Source organism: Xenopus tropicalis, chromosome 6 (genome assembly GCF_000004195.4).
Source record: "Xenopus tropicalis strain Nigerian chromosome 6, UCB_Xtro_10.0, whole genome shotgun sequence".
Lineage (NCBI taxonomy): Eukaryota > Metazoa > Chordata > Amphibia > Anura > Pipidae > Xenopus > Xenopus tropicalis.
In genome coordinates, this window is record NC_030682.2 from 69,134,432 (window position 1) to 69,152,522 (window position 18,091).

Consider the following 18,091-nt stretch of genomic DNA (forward strand, 5'->3'; position numbering starts at 1 on the left):
AAAAAAAAATATTCCAGAATCAAAGATGACAATTGGACCAGTCACTATATCAACTTGTACTAACACCTTTCAACCATAACCCTGTGAAATATAGTTGTATATACACTGTCTGCGTCTATTGTCAGTCTGTTTGCAATAGGTGTAGGTTGCGGAAGTTGCGAGTTATTTAATGTATGTAGATTGTAAGCTCTTTTGGGCAGGGCCCTCTTCACCTCTTGTATCGGTTATTGATTGCTTTATATGTTACTCTGTATGTCCAATGTATGAAACCCACTTATTGCACAGCGCTGTGGAATATGTTGGCGCTTTATAAATAAATGTTAATAATAATAATAATAATAATATTTCAGGGATCTCCAACCTTTTGTAGTCGTGAGCTACAGTTAAATGTAAAAAGGTTTAGAGAACAGCACAAGCATCATACTAGTTTACGAATGAGCCAAATAAGGGATTAGATTGGCTATTAGGCAGCCTCCATGAACATTATCAGCTTACAGGAGGCTTTATTTGGTATGAAATCTTGTTTTAATTCAACCTAAACTTGCCATCAAGTCAGGAATTCAAGAATAACTACTTGGTTTGAGGGCACTGAGATCAACATCCAAGGGGTTGGTGAGCAACATGTTGCCCCTGAGCTACTGGTTGGGAATCTCTGGTATATTTATGTATACATAAACCACATATTAATTATAAACATTATTACTAGGTGAGATCATTATGCCTAGCTGCATAGTGAAAGGATGTTGTACTTGGGCTGGTCAAAGGGAGAAAAACCCATCTATTATTCTGCATTCTTTTCCCAAATATATTGACCAAATAAAAAAATGGTTAGCTCAGATGTGCCAATTTTGTGATGACATTGATGCCAAGGCTGAAGAAATTTTAAAAGGGAAATCTAATAACAGATTCCGCATGTGTTCACAACATTTCACAAGGGACTCTTACATGGCAAAAGGTGTCAAAATTCAGCTCAAACCAAATGCAGTACCTACCATTTTTAATATCGTTACACCTGACACCACCATTACAATAGTACGATATACCAACAGCAAAATGCAGAAGAGTGGAGGACGAGCCATCAACCTGTTCTTGCATCGTCCGAATAATTTCACGCTCAGTCACAGTCGCTACGCAAACTGATGAAAAAATGTTTACTAGTGAATCTTCAGTTAACACAGACAATTGCCCATTAACATATAATGTTCAGACACAGACCAGTTCTTTTGCTATAACCAAGGACATTGAAGTGCAAACAGGAAGTCATTATGTAAATGCAGATGCATGGAAAATTAGGAACGATCATCGGTATTCCACTTGTTTTTCAACACCTTAAGGTTAAGGAGAATCAAGAAAGCAAGAATTTTCCTAATAGTCATTCAACACACATTGCTATCACTGGACATACTTAGTTATCTCCAATTAATACACCGGATTCCGAAGCTGAAGAAGTTGAAGAAAGTGTTTATTTTATGGACAACTCTAAAGATCTCACCTTTAACCTTTCAAAGTCTTCACAAAGCAAATCTTTATTCCATTGTTCATTAGAGAGCGATTGTGATGACAGCATTCACAGACAAGTGGATACAGTTCGCGAGAGAAGATTTATTGTGTTTGAACACTGTCTTGATATCCTTTTTCATTTAGTGCGATGTCAGTATCAGATTGAAAAATGTTGAGATGCCCCAGTTGTCGATTGGATGGAAGTCAGCTCAGTGTCAAATTGACATGTCTGAATGGGCACCAAGCTCTCTTTTGGAGAAGCCAACCAGTAATTAAAAATACCTTTGCAGGCAATGTTCTAATGGCGGCATCAATTTTACTAAGTGGATCATCATTCAGGAAAGTACATGACATGTACAGTATCTTAGGACCATTTCGCACACAACTTTTTACAACTATCAGCGAGCCTATTTATTTCCTTCTGTCGACTATCACTGGCAGCAAGAAAGTAACAACATAAGAAAAGAAATTGCTAACAAAGAAGTCGTTATTGCTGGGGATGGGCAATTTGATAGCCCTGGACACTCAGCAAAATATTGTATATACTCATTTATGGATGTGCTTTCAAAGAAAATCATCAGGTAAAAACTCATATAACCTTGAAAAGGAGTCATTTGAAAGTTGTCTGGATGGTCTTCTTGCCGACAATGTTAACGTCAAAATAGTTGCCACAGACAGACACGCAGCCGAAATGTCATGTTGAATAAATAGAAAACAATAGATCACCAATTTGATGTATGGCATCTTTGTAAGTCACTAAATAAGAAACTGATGGCTGCTAGCAAAAAAAAAAAAATTGCGTAGATATTTCAAAATGGATTTCTTCTATAACAAACCATTTGTAGTGATGTTCTCAAACGTGTGATCAAAATGTTGAACTGTTACTATCAAAATGGAAATCGCTCCTGTTCCATATTTCAAATGTTCACACTTTCCCAAAACTTGAGCATTATAAAAATTGCATTCACCCAAAAATATCCCGTAATGAAGTAAGAGAAGCACCATGGATTAAACCAGGGGATCCAGCACATACTACATACTACACTTGCAAGTATTGTAAATAATAAGAACCTTCTGAAGGACATGCATCAAACTGAAAAATTCTGCCACACCGGTGACTTAGAGAACTTTCACAGTAAGGTACTGAAATACCTGTTGAAGCGGATTGCTTTTAAAATTGATGCTTATCATGCCTGAACAACTGTGCTTGCTATTCTTTCGCACAACAGAAATGTCAATTGGCCACAAGCGACTGTGAAATGTGCCAAAAAGTCAACCTTACCTATTGGATCAAAGAGGTACAAATTTGTATTCCCAAAGCATAAAAAAATTGGGTGACAAGGGCCATCTATGAGGAGGTAGTGGATGACCACCTAATCGACATTGCTGAAGATAGCGTGAAAATATTGTCTGGGGACCTGACTCACAACTGGGATAGCAAATTTTCATCTGTCCCTGCAAATATAGAAACACTGGAGCGACCGGACAAAAATGAGATGATCAGTAAACATGTGTCAAGATATGCTCGATAAAGTGCTCTTTTAAAAATTTTCTGGTAAAAAAAAGTTACAGCTACGCACAAAGTACATTGCACATTTTATTTTTTTTGAAGGATACAAAACAATTCAATTGTATGTTCACATGGAAAAAACAATGAGCTATACTTACTATCGTTTTTGAGGTAATACTAATGTGTGTATTATTTCACTTTGTATTTAGTTTTAGTGAACAGAAGAGCAGCAATAAGAAAGTTTTAAAGTTATTTAATAAAAAAAACTGTTTGAAAGTCTTAATAAGACTTAGAAATAATTGTTTAAAGGACAAGGAAAGGCTAAGTCACTTGGGGGTGCCAAAATATTAGGTACCCCCAAGTGACTTAAATCGCTTACCTTGTACCCCGGGCTGGTGCCCCTGTTAGGAGAAAACAGCACCAGCCCGGGGTACCTGTAGCGCATCGCTTCCTCCTTCCTATTCGCTCACTAGCAAATTGTCCCGGACAAACGCATGCCCAGTAGAGTGAAAAGCTGTCATCTCTGTTAAAGTTCGGCTTTTCACTCGCATGTGCGATCGATCAGGAAGGAGGAAGCGATCGCTTCTACCCCGGGCTGGTGCTGTTCTCTCTGTTCAGGGGCACCAGCCCGGGGTAGAAGGTAAGCGATTAAAGTCACTTGGGGGTACCTGACATTTTGGCACCCCCAAGTGACTTAACCTTTCCTTCTCCTTTAAAGAACCAAAATCTACTGCTTTCTATCTATTGTTTATATATTTCAGACAGAAAACGTGTTGACGAATTTGCGAAACAGACCTGAGGTTATTAATGCTGGATGGTGTTTTCCATTTGTTCCAACTCAAAAAGGTAAGAGAGAACACACACAGGAAACAAGCAGTGAATCCAGCAGCTCAAGAGATGAATCAGATTCAGAAACAAGTACTGACACAAATGAAAAAGAGCCTGACTCAAGTGATATTGGAAATATATCATGGTGTGAATGCGGAACATGTGCCTCAATGCCAACACAAATAGAAAGCCTATGCTGTTTTGAGGGGCCCAGGATACACAATAAAATTCCTGATACTGCCTTCTGCATTACAGAGCATGATGATTTCTATGGAAAATGCCTTGATCCTGTAAATGTAGCTCATTACTATTAACTGATCAATGTAAAAAAGACAAAATCCAAAACATTCTGTGTATCAGAGGTAAGTATTTGCTTGTATTCTAATTGTAATACAGATATGGGATCCCTTATCCAAAAACCAGTTATCAAGAAACTTCCGAAAGGCCATTTCCTATTGACTCTCTTATAAGCAATTACTTCTAATTTTTACCCATAATTTGCTTTTCCTCTGCAATAAAAAACAGCCCCTTTTACTTGATCCAAAGTTATATTTAATCAATTCTGCAAAACAAACCTATTATTAACCTATTTATTAAATATGGAAATTATTTTTTGCCTTATCCGGATAATTCCCTTATGTGGAAAACCCCAGGTCACGAGTATTCTGGATAACAGGTCTCATACATGTAATTTTAAATCAGAGTCTAACCAATAACATGTATTAACTACATGTCACTAATTCCTAGGGGGTTGTGCAAAGTTGCATACCGCAGTTTCACTGCTTGGATGTATGGCTATTTGGGAGACAGTAACAGAAAACCAATACCCTCCTGCGTTGTGAACAAGATAAGGGAATCATTTCCTGATCCAAATGGAAGATATATTGGCTTCTTTTATCCTTGTGACTATTTTGCTGAATGCATGGCTCTAGATTAGTCTTAATATTATGGTTATCGAGTACGAGTATGCTGGGTTTTAAAGGACGAGTCAACGCCAAATAAATTAAAAAAGAAACAAAAAACTAAATTGTTATAAACTTTTTTAAAAATGATGTTGTTTGTTCTTCTGAGCCATACAATATGTTGAACAATAGCACTTTTTCCCATTGAGTGACTAGTTTGCTTGCAATAGATCTCGGCTATCGAAGGTGACTATGCCCCCCCGAAAAGCCTTTCCAGTGTCATCAATAGAAGAATTAGTATCTATTGTTGGCACAGGAAAGGCATTTCGGCTGGTTACTTGCCCACGGTAGCTGAGATCTTTTTCTAGCAACGAAATCTCTTAATGTGACATTAGCCATAATAATTTGTTGATGCCGAAAAGCACATAATGGATAAGATTTTTTTGAAATAACGGAGTTTAGAATCCTTTGTTTAATACAATAACATTGCAATCAATATTTATCAACAGTTTTCTTTAATCTGAATATTCTGTCTTCTGGTAGATAGATTTTTATCTCCGCTGAATTGATGAGAAACCCCAAAAACTGAATTGTTCTTGATGGAACAAGGGCTGATTTCTCCCAGTTTATAATCCAACCCAGTCGTTGAAGTAAATCTACAGTCTGATGTTTCTTCAGAAGTGTGGCTGGTACTTCTGAGATTAGCCATTCGTCCAAATAGGGGACCACAGAGATTCCATCCCTCCTCAGGACCGCTACTATGGAGACTACCAGTTTTTGTTATCCCAAAGGATAGGACTCTGAACTGCAAGTGGAGAAGGGAACCTTTGATTACTACGGCTATTCGTAGAAACTTTCTGTGAGGCTGAAAAAGTGGCACATACAGGTAAGCATCTTTGAGATCCAAAGAGACTATGTAGTCCCCCGATCTATTATACCTTTCACTGACTTGATAGTCTCCATTCGAAAGGATTATTTCTGGATGTATTAGTTGACAAAGTGTAAGTATATTATGGTTCTGAAGGAACCGTTTGGTTTGGGAACCAAAAAGACCTTCGAGGTGCCCTGACAAACCTCTGAGGGAGGAAGCCTCTAGAGTACCTTGGAAACAATAAAACCTTCGTTAGCTTCCTCGAGAGCTAACTTCCTTGTGAACTGAGCCAAGGGAGTGAGAATAAACCTCTGGGGTGGAATCTGATGAAACTCTATTCAATAGCCATCTTCTATAAACTGGAGAACCCAACTGTCTGTTCTAGGGGCAGATTTATCAAAACACGAGTTTGAATCCCGAATGGGAAAAATTAGGATTGGAAACAAAAATTTCTGAAGATAGCAAATATCAAGAAAATGCTTACAAAAAATCGTATTAGTCACGATAATATCATATTGGCGATCCGAAAGTCACAAAATTTTCGTACCAAACGATTGTAAACAGCGGCAAAAGCGATCCGATTTTTTCACGCTAAAAATCCCCCCAAAAAAGTCACGCAATCGTCAAAAAAGTCGCGCAAGCATCGAAAAAGACACGGAAAATACGATTGGACCGATCATGCGAACGCTTGGAGTGTTCGTGGATAAGTAAATAAGTAAATGTGCCCCATAGTCTCCTTCCATTCTGGTAGAATCCCACCAGAAGAAAACTTCTGGCGTCAGAAGGGCAACTTCTTTTTCTGGGAGGAGGATTTATCACCTCCCTTGTTGAAAGAAAAATTCCTCTTGAAAGGGTGAAAGGAGTCCCTACCCGACCTCCTTTTATCTTTCCTGAAAGGCGACTCACATCTAGGAAACCTTCTGGCTCTAAAGAAAGAGTTCCTACTCTTTTTCACGTTTTCCTGAGGCAAATGTTTACTCTTGGCACCTGACAAAGATTCTAGTAACTTATCCAACTCGGGACCAAATAGATGACCAGGTTCAAATGCCATAGTACAAAGGCTGTTCTTTGAAGCAACATCAGCCATCCAGGTTCTTAGCCATAAAACCCTTCTAGCAACAGTGGATAAAGCCATTGCTTTAGCAGGCAGCTTAATTCCCTCTAGGGTAGCATCACATAGGAAATCTAGAGCCATATTTATCCTTGCAAATGAATCAGACAAATCTTCTCTAGAGACCTTGTTGGCTATATCCTCAAAATCTAGCAGAGCAAGCAACCCCCGAAGCTGCGAGGGATGGCTTACATGATGCGACTACTGTAGCATAGGACCATCTGAGAACACAGTCCACTTTACGGTCCATAGGACCCTTCAAGCTGGATCCATCTTCCACTGGAATTAAAGTCTTTTTTGAAAGAAATAGCAATAGCTATATCGACTTTGGGAGGCGTCTCCCACGTCTGTGACTTCTCCTGAATTGGAAACAATAGTTTGTGCCTCTTGGTTATTGTAGGAGCCTTCTTTGGATCTTTCCACTCCCTTTTCATGAGAGAGCAGAAGGAAAACCAAATTCATTGAAATATTCAAATATGAATCAGGGAGGAGTCTGTCAACAAAGGATGCCTGGAAAAGTAGGAAACATGGTGGCGTAGTGATACTTTGGGACAATCTGCAGTTTGGAGCAGAACAGCATACTTTCTTGTTAAATATTAAACACAATAGAGTTTTAAACGCAATACATATGTATAAAAGCCTCAGCATAAGATCAGCATTACAAATATTTTATTAACAATGTGCAATTTTTAATGTCTTTATGTTTTGTACCCACAGTGCAGGACTTTTTCCCACCTGCCCAACATTGATAGCTGCACTTGCACACATTTAGAACAGATGGGTGCAGTGGCGCTGACAAGGTGGGAGGGCAAGAAGCGACTGTGGACACAAATGCCTTTAAACATGGGAAGTATAATAAAATGTTTTAAATGCAACATGCTCCTAATTCTGTATACTTCTGTATTTCATTGATGTGGTATAGGGTCTGGGAAATGTCTAGATGGAAGGTACATATGAATGAGCGTCCGCAAATAAGAGGTGTGTGACCTCACACCGGTCACTTTAATTTTATTGTTGTTTGGAGGAGGTGCTAGTTCTCAAATCTAACCTCTGTCACACATCAGTCAGAGACAGCCATCCACACAGTTTTTTTTGAGTGTACATTATATAATTTTATTTCAAGGAATTGATTTTCAATTTTGCCATTTCTGAAGCAATTTTATTGAGTTGGATGGGGCACACAATGGCATTCTTGTCTTGGGTGCAAAGGCACTTTGGTCCCATTCTGATTCATTGCCTTACATTTTGAGGACTAGAAATAATACTGCTTAAAATAATTTTTCAGACAAAGCACTAAGCGGCTGATTTCCTAATCCACGAATCCGAATCCCGAATGGGAAAAAATCGGATTGGAAACGAACATTTTGCGACTTTTTCGTATTTTTTCGTCACCGTTACGACTTGCGCGAATTGTCGCCACTTTTTTGTAGCCGTTACGACTTGCGACTTTTTCATATTGAGCGCTCGTAAATGGCGGGCAAACCTTTCCGACTTGATTTTTTTTTCCGCATGATTTTGGAAGCCTCCCATAGGACTCAATGGCACTCTGCAGCTCCAACCTGGCCCAAGGAAAGTCACTGAAAGATGAAAAAGTTTGAAAGCTTGAATGAATCCGAAACGTTCGTACTCGGTGCAACAGTACGATTTTTTCGCGACGGTGACAAAAAAGTCACAACAATTCGCAACAGCTACGAAAAAGTCGCAAGGACAAAAAAAAAAAAATCGCAAAATACCGATCATTACGAAAAAAACGAATTCAGACGCTTTTCGGACGTTCATAGATTAGTAAATGTAAGTGTTGCCCTGCTTGTGTTTTTCTACAAAACAGCAAATACAATATCCCGAGAATAAGAGAACATAAGGAAGGGGCTATAAAAGGACATCATGTAGACAATTATGTACGGAACAGGCAGAGATGGAAATTGGTCAGATAGTGTCTTCTGGTTGGAGAAATTAATGAAGCACATTGACTCCAAGTCATTAGCAGTACTCCCTCTGGTTATATCACCCTAATACCCTTACCATTCTGTGGGTATATATTCCCTTATGTTATATCAAGCAGATTTTGTTTTATTTTTCTAATGCATTCAATAAACAGAATGAAGAGCAGAGGTTATGGCACAACCTGGATGTGGTTATGTGGTTACTTAGATTGTAAGCTCTACGGGGCAGGGACCTCCTTCCTACTGTATCTCATACGACATGGCACTTATTCCCTGTGCATTTATATATATATATTTATTGTATTTATTTATTATAACACTTGTCCTCCCTGTGTGTAATTTTGTATTTTGTAAGATTGTACAGTGCTGCATACCCTTATGGCACTTTATAAATAAAGTTATACATACATGCATACATGTGCTTAAAGCACTATTTAACCAGAACAGAGAGGAAATCAAATGCATTGTCCATTTGTCCTGTAGACACCAGGAAAGGAAGTAAAGCATCCAAGAATATCTTGGCTCTTTGGATTAAAGAATGCAGGGCTGGAACTAGTAGTAGGCAGAAGAGGCACATGCCCAAGGGGCAACAATTGGGGGGTACAGGGCACAGACCTCTTCTGCCTAGTTATCCCTAGTTCTGGCCCCTCTTTAACTCTGAGGCTCCGGAGGAAGCATCTGCGCCCTATCTCATTGGTATTGAACCCCAACAGTGTTATATAACAGACTGTAATAGGGGCCAAGTTACAATAAGCCCTTTAACGATCCTACTACTGCAGCAGTTCAAACCCAAGGACCCTACTAGGAAGATACTGCTCCAGCTATTACCAGCAGCTAAAGAAAGGATTCCCCTGCACTGGAGAAACAACAGCCACACACACACAGCTGCAAGATGGTTTAAACCACTAAATGAAATGTCTTATGGAAGAACTTCACTCTGCAATAAGTATAATTGCTGTTATGCAGTTTGGGGCCCCTGGAGGGACTATGTTACAGCCCAAGAGTTCTCAGATAAATAATCGATCACTAACCAGTACAATTTGTGTAAAAAATTATGGGACAAACCTTTCAGCTAAAGAAAATACTAGCATAGACACGAAGGTGTATACACAAACTTTATAAATATTGTGTTATGCATAGCTTGTGAACTACTTTAGTTATTTTCTTTTGTTTAACAGTACTTTATATTTGCTTTTGTGGGCACAACACACATAGCATCACAGCATGTGTGCAGATCTTAAAGGGGTTATGTACCTTCAAAGTCCAAATTTTATTAACTGACAACAATGCTCTCAGCATTTCAGAAAATCCATTTTCCATAAAAAAAAAAAAAGTAAAAAGGCCACTGTAAAAGCTACTTTTCATACCTGTTGAGACCTTCTTCTGTCTCTCTGATCTGAAGGGAATGTCCTATTTTGACCCTGACACAATGAAAACTTTATATACGTTTACATCATCATGTCCAGGCTTTGTCCTGTTTTCCTATTGGCCCAATTCATTAGTTGTTTGTGCACTCTAAACAGATGCATTAATTGAAAGGCCATTGGTTCATTTTTTTTGTAAAGTTGTGTCAAAACCTAAATGGTCTCTTTCATTTTCACATGGAAATTTATATACTTGCACAGTAATATACGCACTTTATTATAGTAACACACAAGGTTGCTACTGTATAAAAATTAGAATCAGAATTAAAACAATATGGTTATTTGCTATGTACTATGGTGACACAATGGAAAATTGGAACTGCATTGATCTGCACATTGCATTGCTATCTTATTCACTTTTTTGCTGTAATATGTGTTACATATTGTTACTTCTTTCATTGACCTTTAATTTGGCCCCAGAGAAGAAATGGAATATATTATTATATATTGTGGTGACACACCAAATGGAGTTAAAGGGACAGTAACACCAAAAAAGGAAAGTGTATAAAAGTAATTACTATATAATGTAATGCTGCTCTGTACTGGTACAACTGGTGTGTTTTCCTTAGAAAGACAACTATAGTTTATATAATAAAGTGCTGTGTAGCCACGGGGGCAGCCATTTACAGGAGAAAAGGCACAGGTTACTTAGCAGATAACAGATAAAACCCCATTATATTCTACAAAGCTTATCTGTTATCTGCTATGTGCCTGTGCCTTTTCTCCTTTTTCCCAGCTTCAATGGCTGCCCCCGTGTTGACATAGCAGCTCATTTATATAAACTATAGTAGCGTTTCTGTTGCAAACTTACCAGTTTTACCAGCACAGGGCAACTGTACATTATATTTTAATTACTTTAAAACACTTTCATTTTTTGGTGTTACTGTTCCTTTAAGGCTGCTGCCAGTACTATTTGACATCATATAAGGAAGTAAAAAAGCAACTGTAGTGCTCATAGGGATCACTGACCCCCTCCCCCCAGCACATGTGCATAAGTGAAGGATCAGCAAAGGGATGATAATAAGGGGAATCTCTTTTCAGCTGCATATTTTTTTAAACTATGTATATGTAAATTTTAGTCTTTTAATGTGAAAAGTTAGATTTGCAAACGTTGTACAAATGTGAACAACCTTGACAGCTCTACCTTACCTGTGATTATAATATAACCATTAACGGCTTAAATATGTGTATGCTTTCATAATGCAAATCTGTTTGTGAGACTGTGACAATGTTCAATAAAAGTGGAATAAAAATAACTTTTTTGGTCAAGTTGGGAGAAAGGGCACTGACGGCGACAGGCACTATTTGCAATCAGGAAAACGTAATTTTTTGGTTCCCTGGCACAAGGCCAGAAAATATGGTGATAAACCAACACCATCATAGTAGATTCCATCCGCGTAACGCTGAGTTACGCTAGCTCCCCGCTCCCACAAGGCGGCTGCGTAATGCGTCACTACGCTTACGTGAAGCCGTGACTCCAGTCTCGCGTGATGAGATTTGCGGCGCGAAGATGTTCCGTGAAACAGGAGGCTAGGAGCCTGCAGATAGCAATTTTGCGGGAGCTGTAAAGAGCGATCTGGAACTGTGGGCTCTGTCAAGAAAAGCAGGCTTGTTGGGCAGTATGAAAGCTGTGTAGAGAAAAGAAGATGCAGGCATTCTAGCAACTATCCCTGCCGAAGTCTGTAGTTTACTGAAAGCAGGGGGCCTGGTTATCCAAGTAAGTGTTGCACAGACGTGCCCCTCTTAAGACCCAAAACCAAACGGGCCTGAGCAGAATTGTAGTAATTCTCTTTGAACGTTTTATATGTGTAATATTTGCAGGTATATTTTGTAATTTTTCTTTATAATGCAGAACATGCCTTGATGCTATTTACTTCTGAGTTACGCTCATGTGTTTACTGCTTACTTTTCAGTAATTCTTAGTATTGAATACATTGACATTTTTGTGAATTATTTGTTTTGTTTACATTTTTTTGTTTACGTTCCAGTACCCCCTCTGCTTCAGAGGTCTTACCGATCTTCACCATGATGCCTGGTGAGACTCAAGCCAAGCCAGTTGGCATCGCTTCAGAGGCTGCCGGTGCCTGTCAAAACTGCACAGCCTTGCAACAGGTAAATCTTTTCTGGATGATTTTTAAGTTTATTTGTAGATAATTTCCTCAAAAATTAGTTAAAGGTCTCTCTTCTGAATTGCCAGACATTAGTGGAGATGGAATAGAATAGGTCGATTGTGCATGTATACAAGTGCATTATGAACTATATTTAGTAGATTCACCTGCATACATATTTTCATGGGCAAGCAACTTCCATTTCACTGCATAGAAATGTTCTTTGCAATCTGACAGTCTAAAGGACAAGTTTAGGCTTGGCTGATGCGAGAGTATGTTACCTTTTTGGATAGCAATTCTATATTATTGTTATATAAAAGTTGTCTTTTCCTCTTGTTTCTCTCGTTTTGTTCTGTTTTCTCTCATCCATTTTTCTCCCTTTATTCTGTTTCCTTCTCTATTGCCTTATCTTTTGTTTTCTCTCCCTTCCTATTTCTCTACTGCTTTTACATTCTATCCTGTCTTGCTCCTTGCTACCCCTTTCCCTGTTTGTTATGATACTAATTCAACTTTTTCCAATTCACATCATTTTTCCTGGGTATTTAGTGTGGCTTATTCCCTTTTTATGTCGTGGTAGCTTTCTTGAAACTGCTGAGGAGTTTAGCCAAGACAAGGCCTTTCAGCCCTCAATATATTTGTCTCCCTTTGGTTAAAACTTTTGTGGTAGCATGCTAAAAATAGGAATTGTGGGAAGGGAACAAGTTTAAGCTTCTGCAATTTCCATTTTCATCAAATTTGCTATAGACTGAAAATCATTCAACTGGATTTTAAAGCATAGAAAAGGTAGCTGCTAATTAGAAACCAAGGACAAGGTAAAAAGTTTCACTGTGGGGGTGGGAAGTGTCATATTGTTAGGCACCCCCAGTAAATAAAATGTCTTTTTACCCTGGCCATCAGCCAACAATATTGAATTTAAACAATTTATTTACTTTTCAGGCCCAGGGTGCCACATTTATATATGCAGTTTTATATTGACTCTTATATTACTTGTTTTCCAATTTTTTAGAGTCTGAATGAATATGTGGCAGCCTTGCTTGGACTTAAGCAAAGGATTATAGATTCAGAGTAAGTATTCACACACACACAAAATATGAATCATATGTATCAATAAAATGTGTGTTTTGTATGTTTTGGTGATGTTACTACACTTGCCAAAAATGTTTATTTTAATATATGTTCATATTTTTTAAGGCTCTAAGTTTATTCAGATCAGAAAGTTTTATTTCCTGAACATAAAATGTTATGCTTTTACCTCCTAAATCGTTAAGTTGTAGTAAACTTGAGTACTTTTTTTTAAAATACAATAACACCTGTTTAGTCTGGATTAAGAAATTTTATTTCTCTGTAGCATTGCTCACAGCAAAGTTGTGTGACAAATAGCAATATACACTGCTCAAAAAAATAAAAGGAACACAAAAATAAGACATCCTAGATCTGAATGAATGAAATATTCTTATTAAATACTTCGTTCTTTACGTAGTTGAATGCGCACAAAAATCACACAAAAATTATCAATAGAAATCAAATTTATCAACCCATGGAGGTCTGAATTTGGAGTCACACTCAAAATTAAAGTGGAAAAAACACTACAGGCTGATCCAACTTTGATGTAATGTCCTTAAAACAAGTCAACATGAGGCTCAGTAGTGTGTGTGGCCTCCACGTGCCTGTATGACCTCCCTACAACGCCTGGGCATGCTCCTGATGAGGTGGCGGATGGTCTCCTGAGGGATCTCCTCCCAGACCTGGACTAAAGCATCCACCAACTCCTGGACAGTCTGTGGTGCAACGTGGCGTTGGTGGATGGAGCAATACATTATGTCCCAGATGTGCTCAATTGGATTCAGGTCTAGGGAACGGGCGGGCCAGTCCATAGCATCAATGCTTTTGTCTTGCAGGAACTGCTGACACACTCCAGCCACATGAGGTCTAGCATTGTCTTGCATTAGGAGGAACCCAGGGCCAACCGCACCAGCATATGGTCTCACAAGGGGTCTGAGGATCTCATCTCGGTACCTAATGGCAGTCAGGCTACCTCTGGCGAGCACAATGAAATGCCATCCAACACCATTACTGACCCACTGCCAAACCGGTCATGCTGGAGGATGTTGCAGGCAGCAGAACGTTCTCCATGGTGTCTCCAGACTCAGTGTGAACTGCTTTCATCTGTGAAGAGCACAGGGTGCCAGTGGCGAAATTTGCCAGTCTTTGTGTTCTCTGGCAAATGCCAAACGTCCTGCACAGTGTTGGGCTGTAAGCACAAACCCCACCTGTGGATGTCGGGCCCTCATACCACCCTCATGGAGTCTGTTTCTGACCGTTTGAGCAGACACATGCACATTTGTGGCCCGCTGGAGGTCATTTTGCAGGGCTCTGGTAGTGCTTCTCCTGTTCCTCCTTGCACAAAGGCGGAGGTAGCGGTCCTGCTGCTGGGTTGTTGCCCTCCTGCGGCCTCCTCCACATCTCCTGATGTACTGGCCTGTCTCCTGGTAGCGCCTCCATGCTCTGGACACTACCCTGACAGACACAGCAAACCTTCTTGCCACAGCTCGCATTGAAGTGCCATCCTGGATGAGCTGCACTACCCGAGCCATTTGTGTGGGTTGTAGACTCTGTCTCATGCTACCACTAGAGTGAAAGCACCGCCAGCAAAAGTGACCAAAACATCAGCCAGAAAGCATAGGAACTGAAAAGTGGTCTGTGGTCACCACCTGCAGAACCACTCCTTTATTGGGGATGTCTTGCTAATTGCCTATAATTTCCACCTGTTGTCTATTCCATTTGCACAACAGCATGTGAAATTGATTGTCACCTAAGTGTTCCCCTTCCCATTTTTTTGAGCAGTGTAGATACATATTTTTTTTTTATATTTTCTGTACTAGCATGTTGTCCTGTTCACAAATAATATTGATGCAGCAACACTATGGGGCTCATTTATCAAAGTACGATCGCTTCTGAATACCAAAAAATCGTATTTTTTTAGTTTTTGTACGGTGCGTATTTTTTTGTGACTTTTTTGTAGTTTGCGACAATTCGTGCGACAAAATCGTATTTGTTGCGCCAATACCAAAGTTTTGAATTCATTCAAGCTTCGGGAACGTGACTTTCCTTTGGCCAGGTCGGAGTCCTATGGGAGGCTTCCAAAAACATGTACAGAAGGATCAAAGTCAGAAAGGTTTTCCCGCCGTTTACGATCATTCGGATACAGTTTTTTCGTAAGCATTTTTGTGATATTTGCGATCATCAGAAATGATCGTATCTAAGCCGAATTTTACCCATTTCGGGAATCGAACTCGTACTTTAATGAATCAGCCCCTATATCTTATGGTGCCCTTGAGAATATAGATTCATGAGAACAAGCTCCTTCCTGCAGCCAGTATCTTGGATTTAGAAATAAGAAATTCCTTATACAGGTAGTTAACTTTTAGTATGATGTAGAGCATGATATTCAATTGGTCTTAATTTTTTATTTGTGGTTTTTGAATTTAGTTTCTTGTTTAACTCTTCAGTTGAAATTTCAGCACCTGGTTCCAGGGATCTAAAATACCCTAGGAAGCAGGCAGTGGCGAATATGAATAGAAGTAACAAAAGTAATAATAACAACAATCGTTTTTTTGGCTGCTGGGGTCAGTGACCTCATTTGAAAGGTGGGAAGGGTTTGAAGAAGAAAGCATATAATTCAAAATCTGTACAATATAAAGACCAATTGAAAAGAGAGAGAAGGGTAGGTTCAACACAAACTTTATTAACTGAGCTCATGTTAAAGGTATATTTGCCTATATAAAGGGAGTCTAAATAAAAACCATCTAATATATATTTATAATTTGTTTTCTTTGCAGCCACATGCTTGCAGAATATCAACAGAAATGTGACGATATCCTTTGCTGTAAATTATGTGTTAAACCTTGTAAAAGAAATGGATTTGGGGACTTATTTCTGAAAATAATTGATGTAGAGATGTGTACCTTTTATAAAAGCAGTATCCCGTGATTTTTTTTTTTTTTAAGTATGGGGAGAATTTGTTATTGTGCATGTAGGATGGAACATATTTTGTTTAAAGGAGAACTTCTTTAGTTAAGGAGCAGGGTGGCAGTGTTGTACATGTTATGTTTTGGACTTCTATACCATTTTTAATTTACTGTTAAATATATTTATTGTTCTCCTTGGTGTTCCATAGCTGTATAAAAGCACTTTTAATCAGGATTAAATATATAAATACTTAATTAGCTTACTCCAGATCTGATACACTTCCATTTGAGAGTTTTGGGGTTTTATCCCCTATTAAATGTCACAGGCAGTGCCTAGGATGTGCTGTTGTTTGTTTATTTTTTTTAAAAAATATGTAACTTTTTGTTTCAAACAGAAGTAAATCTGAGCTAGTTTGATGTAGTTTCAGTGTTTGCATATCTAGGTCAATAACTTCCTTCTTGCCACATTGCCTTACGGGCAATTCCTGACTTGCTATTTTTGCTTAGCCATCGTGTTGAATGCTTTTGTTGGGCAAATCTTTCTCCCAGAACATTTTAAAATATGCAATCTACAGCAATTAGTAATGAAAGTGTTTGAAACACTATAATTTTATTTTGTACATTTACCTGTCTTTTGCAAGATAGTGTATTGGTAAAATGAAATGGTTTGAATAAATTCACAAATCGCAAAAGTCTTCTCCTTGACAAAAAAAATACAGCTTCAGTTTTCCCAAAGGTAAGCATATACTTTGTTTTATAATTATCCTGGCATCCTTATTATATAATCTCTTCCATTACTAGACTCTCCTTAAAATAGAAGTAAAGGATTAATCAATGCGGGGTGCCAAAATGTTAGGCACCCCCAGTGATTGTAAACTCTTACCTGATACCTTGAGCCGTTGCCCCTTCCAGCAGAAAACTCCACTGGCTTGGGGTACCTCCATGCGATTCTCTCTTTTTTTTCACTTTACTGCGAATACTCAAGCAGCGCAAATACAGAATAAGGAAGATCATTTGCACGCAGGTACCCTGGGCCAGTGCAGGTTTCTGCTAACAGGAGCCATCAGGTTAGTGATTACAATCCCTGGGGGGGTGCCTAACATTTTGGCAACCCCCAGTGATTTATACATTTCCTTTACCGGCATTTTCAGCGTGGGGCTGAGGCTTTTAGTTTACCTTGAAAACTATATTGTTTTGTATGATTGTTTTTTTTTTTTTTAACTTCCAGGGCAACTTAAAGGAAAACTATAACCCCATAATGAACACTTAACTAACAGATAATTTATATCTGTTTATTAATAATAAGTGACCTAATAAAAATACTTTGAATCACCATTTTGTGATGATCTGAATAAAGAGAGCACCTGAAAGGAAATAATTTTAGACTAACTTTAAAGGAACAGTAACACCAAAAAATGAAAGTGTATAAAAATAATTAATATCTTATATACTATTGCTCTGCACTTGTAAAAGTTGTGTGTTTTCTTCATAAACACTACTACAGTTTATATAAATATTCTGCTGTGTAGCCATGGGGGCAGCCATTTAAATTGAAAAAAGGAGAAAAGGCACAGGTTACTAAGCAGATAACAGATAAGTAGCATAGATTCCCATTGTATTCTACAAAGTTTATCTGGTATCTTCTTATGTAACCTGTGCCTTTTCTCCTTTTTTCAATTTAAATGGCTGCCCCCATGGCTACACAGCAGCTATTTCTATTAACTATAGTAGTCTTTCTGAAGCAAACACACAACTTTTACCAGTGCAGGGCAACAGTACACTATATTTTAATTATTTTAAAACATTTTTATTTTTTAGTGTTACTGTTCCTTTAACAGGAAGAAAAAAGATAGAGCTCTTTCCATTAATTGGCTAATGTAAGCTAGAATGTAGGTGGGCCCTTAGTGTTTTGGTGTGCCCAGTGAA

The 18,091-nt window shown here is 38.5% G+C and overlaps 1 protein-coding gene across 1 annotated transcript in view; it reads left to right on the top strand.

The window, feature by feature from the left end:
- Nucleotides 1-11,478: 11,478 nt before the first annotated feature.
- The window catches only part of ice1 (interactor of little elongation complex ELL subunit 1), a 40,205-nt gene continuing 33,592 nt past the window's right edge, over nt 11,479-18,091 (top strand). The window contains exons 1-5 of the mRNA XM_002935134.5: nt 11,479-11,806; nt 12,078-12,201; nt 13,204-13,262; nt 16,037-16,071; nt 16,883-16,901. Coding sequence (XP_002935180.3) covers nt 12,115-12,201; nt 13,204-13,262; nt 16,037-16,071; nt 16,883-16,901 — 200 coding nt within the window. The 5' untranslated portion in view covers nt 11,479-11,806; nt 12,078-12,114. The remainder of the gene's footprint in view (nt 11,807-12,077; nt 12,202-13,203; nt 13,263-16,036; nt 16,072-16,882; nt 16,902-18,091) is intronic.